The sequence below is a fragment of the Trachurus japonicus genome, chromosome 15 (genome assembly GCF_045865225.1).
Source record: "Trachurus japonicus isolate A0001 chromosome 15, Traja_1.0".
Lineage (NCBI taxonomy): Eukaryota > Metazoa > Chordata > Actinopteri > Carangiformes > Carangidae > Trachurus > Trachurus japonicus.
In genome coordinates, this window is record NC_140921.1 from 1,122,504 (window position 1) to 1,131,926 (window position 9,423).

The window sequence follows — 9,423 nt, forward strand, 5'->3', positions numbered from 1 at the left end:
TTATTTGTTGATGTTTTAATGCATATTTTTGTGTATTACTGCAGTAGCCCCTATGAAATACGTTTATATTAAGCTGTGATTGTTGTACGGTGTGAAATTGTGTTTCCTCGTATGTGACGGAAATAAGGTTTAACTGTTATCAAGGCTGTAACATTATATGTGCACTCATCTGCAGCGTCTCCTCTCCTCCAGAATAAACATCATTTACTGCTGCAGTGATTTTTCATATTCAGCGATGAGCCACAATACGACAAACTTCCTTCAGGTATCCATGGTTTTTTTCTCCCGAGTTCCTGCAGCGTGAACGCAATGATGTCGGAAGTCGGAAATTTCCAAGTTGGGAATCCCGACCTCCGAGTTGTTTTGAACGCAGCATCAGTCTCTAGTCGGTCTTGCTGGCTCTGACCTCGGCGGCGGTGTGTGCGTGTGCGGCGCCGCGCGGCCGGACGTAGGTGCGGTAGAAGAAGTTGGCGAACAGCAGCAGGTAGCTCAGGTACATGAGCGTTGCCCAGGCGACGTTGTCCAGGTGGGCGGGGCAGTCGGTGTAGACCAGGCCGCTGACCGCCAGCCCCATGGCCATCTGGCCCATCTGGGCGCTGGTGATGAGCACGGCGAGGGGCCGCGGCGGCCGCACGCCGGCGGCGCGCAGGGCGTAGTAGGAGTACATGGCGGCGTGGACGCAGTAGTTCATGGTCATGAACCAGCCGCCGCCCGCCACCAGGTCCTTGTACGAGTACCACGAGTACAGCAGCACCGTGATGTGGTGGTACCAGTGCAGGAAGAGCAGCTGCTGCTTCCTCAGCACCACGAACGCCGTGTCGCCTAGAGACAGAGAGGAGGGGTCAGAGGTTAGAGGTCAAAGGTCAGAGGTCAGAGAGGAGGGGTCAGAGGTCAACAAGAAGGTCAACTACTACATCAGTTAACAGAGATGGACAGAGTACTTGACCCTTCTACTTATTTCAAGTGAAAATCTGCTTGAAAGAAGTAAAAAGTGTCTAAGCTATGTATTGTATTTATTGTTTTGTTTTTATTCCTTGTGGTGTACTGCTGTATTTTATTTATTTATTTATTTATTTATTTATTTATTTATTTATTTATTTATTTATTAGGGACGTCGGACGCAAATTAGCCGCCTGGCTATAATCCGGCATATTTACAGCAGTATTTCTTTTAGTTATACTAATGTTCATTAATATGCACTGTCCCTATTCAAATAAATGCTATTATTATTATTATTATTACTAAAAACAAGCTACTTTTAATATGATGAGTCTTATTTTAAGTAGAATGAGATTAGTTTTGACTAGAAATGACATTTTGACTAGAAATAAGACAAATATTCTTGCTAAGATACTTGAGTTTTTGCTGTGTAATGCTGCATTAGCATCAAAACAAAGTAGGCCAAATAAAAAACGATAATACATATGTAGTCTAAGAAAAAGGGCTCACTTTAGTATTCTTTAAGGGGGCCCAGAATTCCTAGCAACGGCCCTGGTGTGTGTGTGTGTGTGTGTGTGTGTGTGTGTGTGTGTGTGTGTGTGTGTGTGTGTGTGTGTGTGTGTGTGTGTGTGTGCTTACCGAGCTCTGGAGCTTTGCTCAGCACGAAGGCGTAGGCCCAGAACTTGCTGACCGGGCCGCTGTAGAAGCTCTGGTCGCAGACGGAGCTCCTGAAGCCGCTGCTGCTCAGCACCAGGATCATGTAGGAGCCGGTTCGGACCGCTCCGACGATGCTGAGACAGAGAGACGGGACACAACACGTCAGAACAGAACCAGAAACACCTCAATCAACTGATCTGATAACGATGATCAACCATGACAACACACTGACTGCATCTGCAAATTTTACCACTTTTTTCTAGAATTTTATCCCTTTTTTAGCGAAATTGTATCACTTTTTTTTTCTAGATTTCTTAAAACTTTTTGATAAACTTCACCATTTACATTTTTTTTAACTTAAAAAAAAAAAAAGTTTCACAGTCCCCAACTTTTCTTAAAATTTTACCAATTTTTCTAGAATTTTATCACTTTTTTTTGCGAAATTGTATCACTTTTTTCTAGTTTTTTCTAGATTTCTTAAAACTTTTTGATAAACTTCACCATTTACATTTTTTTTAACTTTAAAAAAGTTTCACAGTCAACTTTTCTATAAATTTTACCAGTTTTTTTCTAGAATTTTATCACTTTTTGGGCAAAATTGCATCACTCTTTTCTTTTTTTTCTAGATTTTTCTTAAAACTTTTTTTGATGAACCTCACCATTTAAATGGTTTTTTCTTGAAATTTTACCATTTCACTAGCCTAGTTTTTTCTATAATTTTGAAAACTTTTTTTGTGGAAATTTTACCACATTTTTCTTCTTTTTTTTCCTAGAAAAAAAAAATCTTTCCAGTTTTCTAGAATTCTTTTAAAAACTTTTGATAAATTTCACCAGTTTATATTTATTCTTTTTTTTTTTTTTTTTTTTTTTTTTTTAGATAGCTATTCTAAAACTTTTTGGGGACAAATTTTACCAGTTTTTTCTAGAAAAATTCTAAACTTTCTTTGAGAAATGTTAACACTTTTTTCCAGACATTTCACTACAAATTTTCCCCAAAAAAATTCACGCCATTGGCCGCAATCTGAACGTAGTTACATTAACTAAGAAAGTAACGTTGTTCAGTCTCAGAATTAGGCCTAATATTTGTGTATTTCTGGTGTTTGTCTCGTCCGTAGTCTAATTTGTGTCAGTTTAAGGTCCTTGATGTAAAAAAGTTTTGTTGTAGTTGAGCTCAAACCACCTCCACCTGCCTGACGGGCGTCTGGTTACCATGGAGACAGACAGTGTGTTGTCAGAGGAGTCATGGAGACCAGAGGAAGTCTTAAAGCAGCGTTTTGCTGTTACCACAGAGACGGAGGTGGAAGTTTGTGTTTGTCAGGAGGAGTCGCCATGGAGACGGCTTCATTACTTAGAGCCTGAGGCGACAGAGTGAGTGATGGAGAGAGACAGGTGAGAGACAGGTGAGAGTTACCTGAAGACGGCCAGGCTCAGAGACCAGAGGACGAGCGGCAGCCGCAGCTCCAGTCGAGGCCGAGGCTTCATGTAGCGACGACCTCCGAACACCAGGGCGGCGTAGAGCGCACTGAACAGGAACGACTTACTCCTACACACACACAAACACACAAAAACACACAAAAACACATACATTATTAATGATTCACTGGTTAATACAGTTTATGTTAAAGGGATAGTTCACCCAAAATTCTGGGAGAAGTTTCAGAGTCCTCCGTGGCTTCTCTGAGTTACAGGGGGTCTCGGCGTAGCAGTGCATGTCCATATGACGGTTGCAAATGGATACCAACTGTCTTCGTAACAAAAAGACACACCAAAAAACATCCAAATACCTCCATGCTGCTCATATGTAATGTCCCTCTGGTATTGAAGCCCCGACATGAGAAATTGTTCCGAAAAGAATTAAATAAGTCTATATTTCAAGCTTGTTTGTGTCCGGCGAAACAATTTCTCATGTCGGGGCTTCAATACAAGAGGGACATTACATACGAGCAGCATGGAGGTATTTGGATGTTTTTTGGTGTGTCTTTTTGTTACAAAGACAGTTGGTATCCATTTGCAACCGTCATATGGACATGCACTGCTACGCCGAGACCCCCTGTAACTCAGAGAAGCCACGGAGGACTCTGAAACTTCTCCCAGCCCTTAGTCCACATGAGGGGGAGTAGAGTAGATAATGAGTGAAATTTCAATTTTGGGTGAACTATCCCTTTAAGACATTAAACCAATGAGGATCAATCGATTAGTTAATTCATTTATAGCCTACTTTAATCAGTTTTAGTTCAGGGTGTGATCATCTGACGGTCGGTTGCTCTGTTGCTCGGCGACTAACCAGAAACTACATGTTTCTCTGTTGAACAGGTAAAACCAGCGGTGACATCATCGCTGACTCAGCTGTGACATCACTGCTTCCTGTTCATCCGCTCAGATTAAAAAAAACTTTTATTGTGAAATGCTGAAGCTCCACTTTATCAACAACAGATACTTGAACGTGACATCACAGAGCCGCAGGTGTGGGCGGGGCTTAGCGGGTCTGAACTACATACCACAAATACACACAGGTGTGACATCACCGCTCAGTGACTCACCTGTTGGTCACAACCTGTTCTGGTCTGGATCACATTCACATTCCTGAACAACTCTGTTTACACCAAGACACCGAGCCGAGCCCTGCTCTGAAACACTCTGTTTAAAAGGGATAGTTCAACATTTAGTCAAATTGGACCATTGCCATATTAATCCCTATAGTCATTATAGCAGTAGGTTCGTTACCTTTAATTGTCGGTGCAAGCTGTTTTTAGAATTAAGATTTCTTGGTTTCCCTCATCATCAAACTCATCAAATACACAATCCAACAACTCCACAACGCTCTGGTGGACAAGTTGTGAGCTGCACATTCACCACGCTATGAGATAATAACACAACGTTACCACACAGAGTTGTTTTAGAGGGAAATACAGAGACTGTTGATGAAAAACTGTCCCTGAAGGCAACGTGCATCAGTGGTTTTGCATGAATTTCCCTCTAAAACAACTCTGTCTGGTAACGTTGTGTTATTATCTCATAGCGTGGTGAATGTGCAGCTCACAACTTGTCCACCAGAGCGTTGTGGAGTTGTTGGATTGTGTATTTGATGAGTTTGATGAGGGAAACCAAGAAATCCCATAATGAGCCTCCGTAGTGTAGCTCTGAGCAGCTCACGGCTCTGCTCCACCGTTCTAAAAACAGCTTGCACCGACAATTAAAGGTAACGAACCTACTGCTATGACTATAGGGATTAATATGGCAATGGGGCAATTTGACAAAATGTTGAACTATCTCTTTAAGAATAGAAGTTCTGACTACAGCTGATCACTACAACTATCGATCCTCTTCCTGTATCGTCGGCTCACAGACACACACAGCGCTGAGTTGTGTTGTGTAGTGTTGTTGTGTTGTGTTAGTTCGCTCACCAGTTCGCCTGCATCCACTCGATGGCTTCTCGCTCGTCGAAGCGCCGCTCGAAGCCGAACTCGGCGAGCGGCACGTGGAGCTGCTGCGTCCCGTTCAGCTGCAGCAGCATGATGAAGAGGAAGAGGAAGAGGAAGATGATCGATACCCGCTGCTCCTGGTCGGTTCTCTGTGTGTGTCTCTGTGTGTGTGTGTGTGTGAGGCTCGTGCGTCCTGAGCGTCTGCTGCTTCTCACCTGTTCGACCTGATTTAACACCTGGCCTAGAGGGGGCGTGGCCTCGTGGCCTACAGGAGGGGGCGGGGCCTAGAGCAGTGGTTCCCAACCTTTTTCTTAACCCTCCTGTTGTCCTCCTGGGTCAAAGGAAGGAAGAAAGGTATAGGAAGGACGAAGGGAAAGAAGGAAGGTAGGACAAAGGGAAAAATGGGAGGAAAGCAGGAAGGGGGAAAGGAAGGAAATATAGATGGAGGGAGGGAACAGATTGGGTCAATTGGGTCAAAATGGAAGGAAGAAGTAAGGACGAAGGGAAGGGAGCAAGGGAGGGAGGAAGGGAGGGAAAAGGATTGTGGAAAGAAGGAAGGAAAGAAAGATGGAAGGAGGGAACAGATTCATTCGAGGAAGGAAGAAGAAGGAAATAAGAAAGGAAAGAAGGAAGGGACAAAGGAAGGAAATAAAGATGGAGGGAGGGAGAAGAAGGAAGGAAGAAGGGAAGGAAAGCAGGAAGGAAGGAAGGAAGGGAAAAGGATTGTGGAAAAAAAAGGAACAGAAAAATGAAGGAAAGAAAGATGGAGGGAGGGAACAGATTCATTCAAGGAAGGAAGAAGAAGGAAATAAGAAAGGAAAGAAGGGAGGAAAGAAAGATGGAGGGAGGGAGCAGATTCATTGAAGGAAGGAAGAAGAAGGAAAGAAGAAAGGAGGGAGGAGAGAAGGAAGGGAAAAAGGAAGGACAGAAAGATGGGAGAGGGAACAGATTGGGTCAATTGGATCAAAATAAAATAAAATAAGGAACATCATAACTTCTTTTACATGAAATACTTTATTATATTTCAGTAATTTAATAACAGCATGGAACAACCTGTGTGTGATTACAACATATTTCTTCAGAACTTGTACTTTTAAAAACATAATTTAGTTTAGTTTTATTTCGGTCTCATAAAAACAAATCTACAATAGACAAATATAAAGGTATAAATACAAAACAAAACAAATCAGAACAAAAACACAACAAGCAAAACAATTTACTTTGACCGAAAAGGTGTAAGAGGCTGAAGCATCAGCTGATTTTGCCTTTACCCTTCTTAAATTAACATTTTTCGTTCACTCAATTTAAAAAATTTTTTACAGAGCAACAACAAAAAGAAAACCTGTATTTTTAAAAGTACAAGTTGTGAAGAATATGTTGTAATCATACACAGGTTTTTTCTCATTGTTCCAGGCTGTTTTCCAAACTCATTGTGACTGATATTGCCCTGCTGTATTTTATGTATTTAATGTTTTAAAACTGTTGATATTCAATCATCTATTGATATAGGCCTAAAATCTATTTAAATACATGAATAAATGTTTAACTTGGCCCTTGAGTTTAGTTGATTGTGTCACATATATGAATTAAATGCTTAGCCTACTCATTTATTTAACATTTTAATTACATTAAAATTATTAAACCCCTTAAAATCAAGAGGGCTTCGCGACCCCCCCTGGATCTTTGGCGCCCCCCAGGTTGGGAACCACTGGCCCAGAGCAGTGGTTCTCAACTGGTGGGTCGGGACCCTAAAGTGGGTCGCGGACAGCTGGTCAGAAAAGTAAATAATATTTAATGCACATCTGATGTTGGACAGGTCTTTTATTTTGAAAAATAACTTATTTTGAAAGGCACGAGACACGTGAACACATGCAGTTGTAATGCTCCTCCTCACTTTCTTATTAATGTGGCCTGATGCAGTGAATCTGGTTTTGTTTTGTGGGTCTTTATTTTGTGCAATTTGATATTTATTCACTTTAGTGAACATGCTCTGAATGCAGAGATACATTAGAAGTCAAATATATCGTTTTGTTGGTCTCCATTTGGTGCAGTTTTCTTCTGATATCCATAGATACACCTGTCACATTACCATAGTTGGTAACTTTTTATTTTTTGTAACCGAGAACTACCATCGTTGGTATTACATCTGCCACTGTTGCCACTTTCATGTTTTACTTATTACCACTTTATTTATTACTATCAATACTGTGATTAATCATGCTGCTATAAGCACTTTGCACTTTACCTACCTCATACATGTTGTTGTCTAAATGTTGTCCATTGTTTAACTGTGTCTGTTTATGCCTCATCTTTGTATAGTAGTTTGTATTCTGTGTATTTTATTACTTTTATGTGTTGGGACTACAGATGGAAATTAACTGGGAGCTAAATCTGGTGCAACCATCTTTTCATTTTTTCCTTTAAATGATTAATGTTATTGCACATTGTCCCTTAATAAACTAATAAACTAATAATAAAAAAAAAAAACTAATTTTATTCACTTCCGTACATGCAGTTGTCATGGTAACTCCTCAGTTTCATTCATGTGCTCTGAAATGCACTTTGGGGGGGGTTGGGTCTAGAGGACACACCTTCACCACTCCTCATTCATCAGTTCTGTCGTCATCACATTCCTGAACCGACCGGATCAGCAGGAAACACACGTTACGTTACTCCTTACTTTCCATTATATAAGATAGAAGACAAGAGTTACATCAACTTTAGGGTTAAATATTTGTACGATTAGTTCATGTGTGTGTGTGTGTGTGTGTGTGTGTGTGTTGTGTTTCTGTGACACTTCTACACGTTTATAGACATTTATATGAATAAACACTGTGAATATGTTCACTGATTAAACTCATATAGGCCTATTATATCACTTGTTTCTGACGTATGTTTTTTGTTTTTAAAACATTCTGTATGTTGCCAATAAAGATGTCTATCTATCTATCTATCTATCTATCTATCTATCTATCTATCTATCTATCTATCTATCTATCTATCTATCTATCTATCTATCTATCTATCTATCTATCTGTCTCTGTGTTTACTCCTGTTTCATCATAATAAAAACTGTCTGAATACACCATCATTACCCATGATGCCTAGCTGTAGCTGTAGCTGTGTGTTGATGCTCTTGCACTATTTATTTATTCATTATTGTCATAACTGGTGTTGTTTTTATTATTACTTGCTTTTTAATGTTGCCGGAGGAATCAATCAATCAATCAATCAATTTGTTTATTTGGGGCATGTCAATTTAAATCATCATCATCACACTTCATCTTAGTTCAAATAATACAACACACATGGCCGAAAGGGAAAGCGGGAGAAGCTAAAGCTGATCTAGTCCCGCCCCCATTACCCACAGAATAAACAATATATTTATCATAATCTTTTCTTTTCTTTTGCTTTTTTACATTTTGATATAACATTCTTTTACTTATGACATTTTGACATAACATTCTTTTACTTAGCAGTAGGTAGTATACAGAGCTGAAGTTTAGCTCAGCTCTCAACTCTCTCATCACAGAGTAAGAACTTCATTGTACTGTGTGAGGCTGTCTTCGGTGCATGTGACAATAAAGATTTGAATTGAATTGAATTGAAGGAGGAGTTTTCATCAGCCACGTGTTTTTATTTATTTATTTCATTTACATCAGTCAGAGACCGGAACTCTTTCAAATTAAGAGTCTCCATGACAACGTTAATGAATACGGACATATAGACAAATATTAGACGATGAACTCAGCTCAGTCTGGACCTGGACCTGGACTAAAGCACATGGACACTGAAGAGTCGGGCTACTAACTAAGGCTGGACAACAGGTCTAACTTATTCAATCTGACTAGTTCATGTACTGTTAAAGGGATAGTATCATTTTTTTTAAAGTGTGGTTGTATGATCTCCAAATAGCCCCTAAGTACTTTAATTGCAGTAGAAGACTCTCTGCACTCCTCCCGTTAGCAACGCCAGCCCATAATAGCCCTGCCCAGAGATTTACAACATACAGTGTTGTGAACAGACCCAAAGAAACGGCCTATTTTCACGGCCTAAAAGAGGTTTTACATGAAAAAAAAATACACAGTTCCATTGTTCGCTATAATATAATTTTTTCCAGCCCTTCAAAGTTCAGGAAAAACACAGTTTTTATTTGGACCTAACCAACTCACGTATCCCTCCGCCCAGGGTTATCGCCCGCCGATCAGCAGTTGGTTAGGTCCAAATAAAAACTGTGTTTTTCCTGCACTTTGAAGGGCTGGAAAAAATTATATTATAGTGAACAATGGAACTGTGTATTTTTTTTTCAGGTAAAACCTCTTTTAGGCCGTGAAAATAGGCCGTTTCTTTGGGTCCATTCACAACACTGTATGTCGTAAATCTCTGGGCAGGGCTATTATGGGCT

The 9,423-nt window shown here is 40.3% G+C and overlaps 1 protein-coding gene across 1 annotated transcript; it reads right to left on the reverse strand.

The window, feature by feature from the left end:
- Positions 1-382: 382 nt before the first annotated feature.
- LOC146972956 (very long chain fatty acid elongase 6-like) lies at positions 383-5,159 on the reverse strand. Its single transcript, XM_085799109.1, has 4 exons — positions 5,001-5,159; positions 3,008-3,139; positions 1,579-1,730; positions 383-822 (listed from the first exon to the last, which is right to left on the reverse strand). The coding sequence occupies exons 1-4, from the start codon at positions 5,108-5,110 to the stop codon at positions 383-385; spliced, it is 834 nt and encodes a 277-aa protein (XP_085655235.1). The 5' UTR covers positions 5,111-5,159.
- Positions 5,160-9,423: the final 4,264 nt, after the last annotated feature.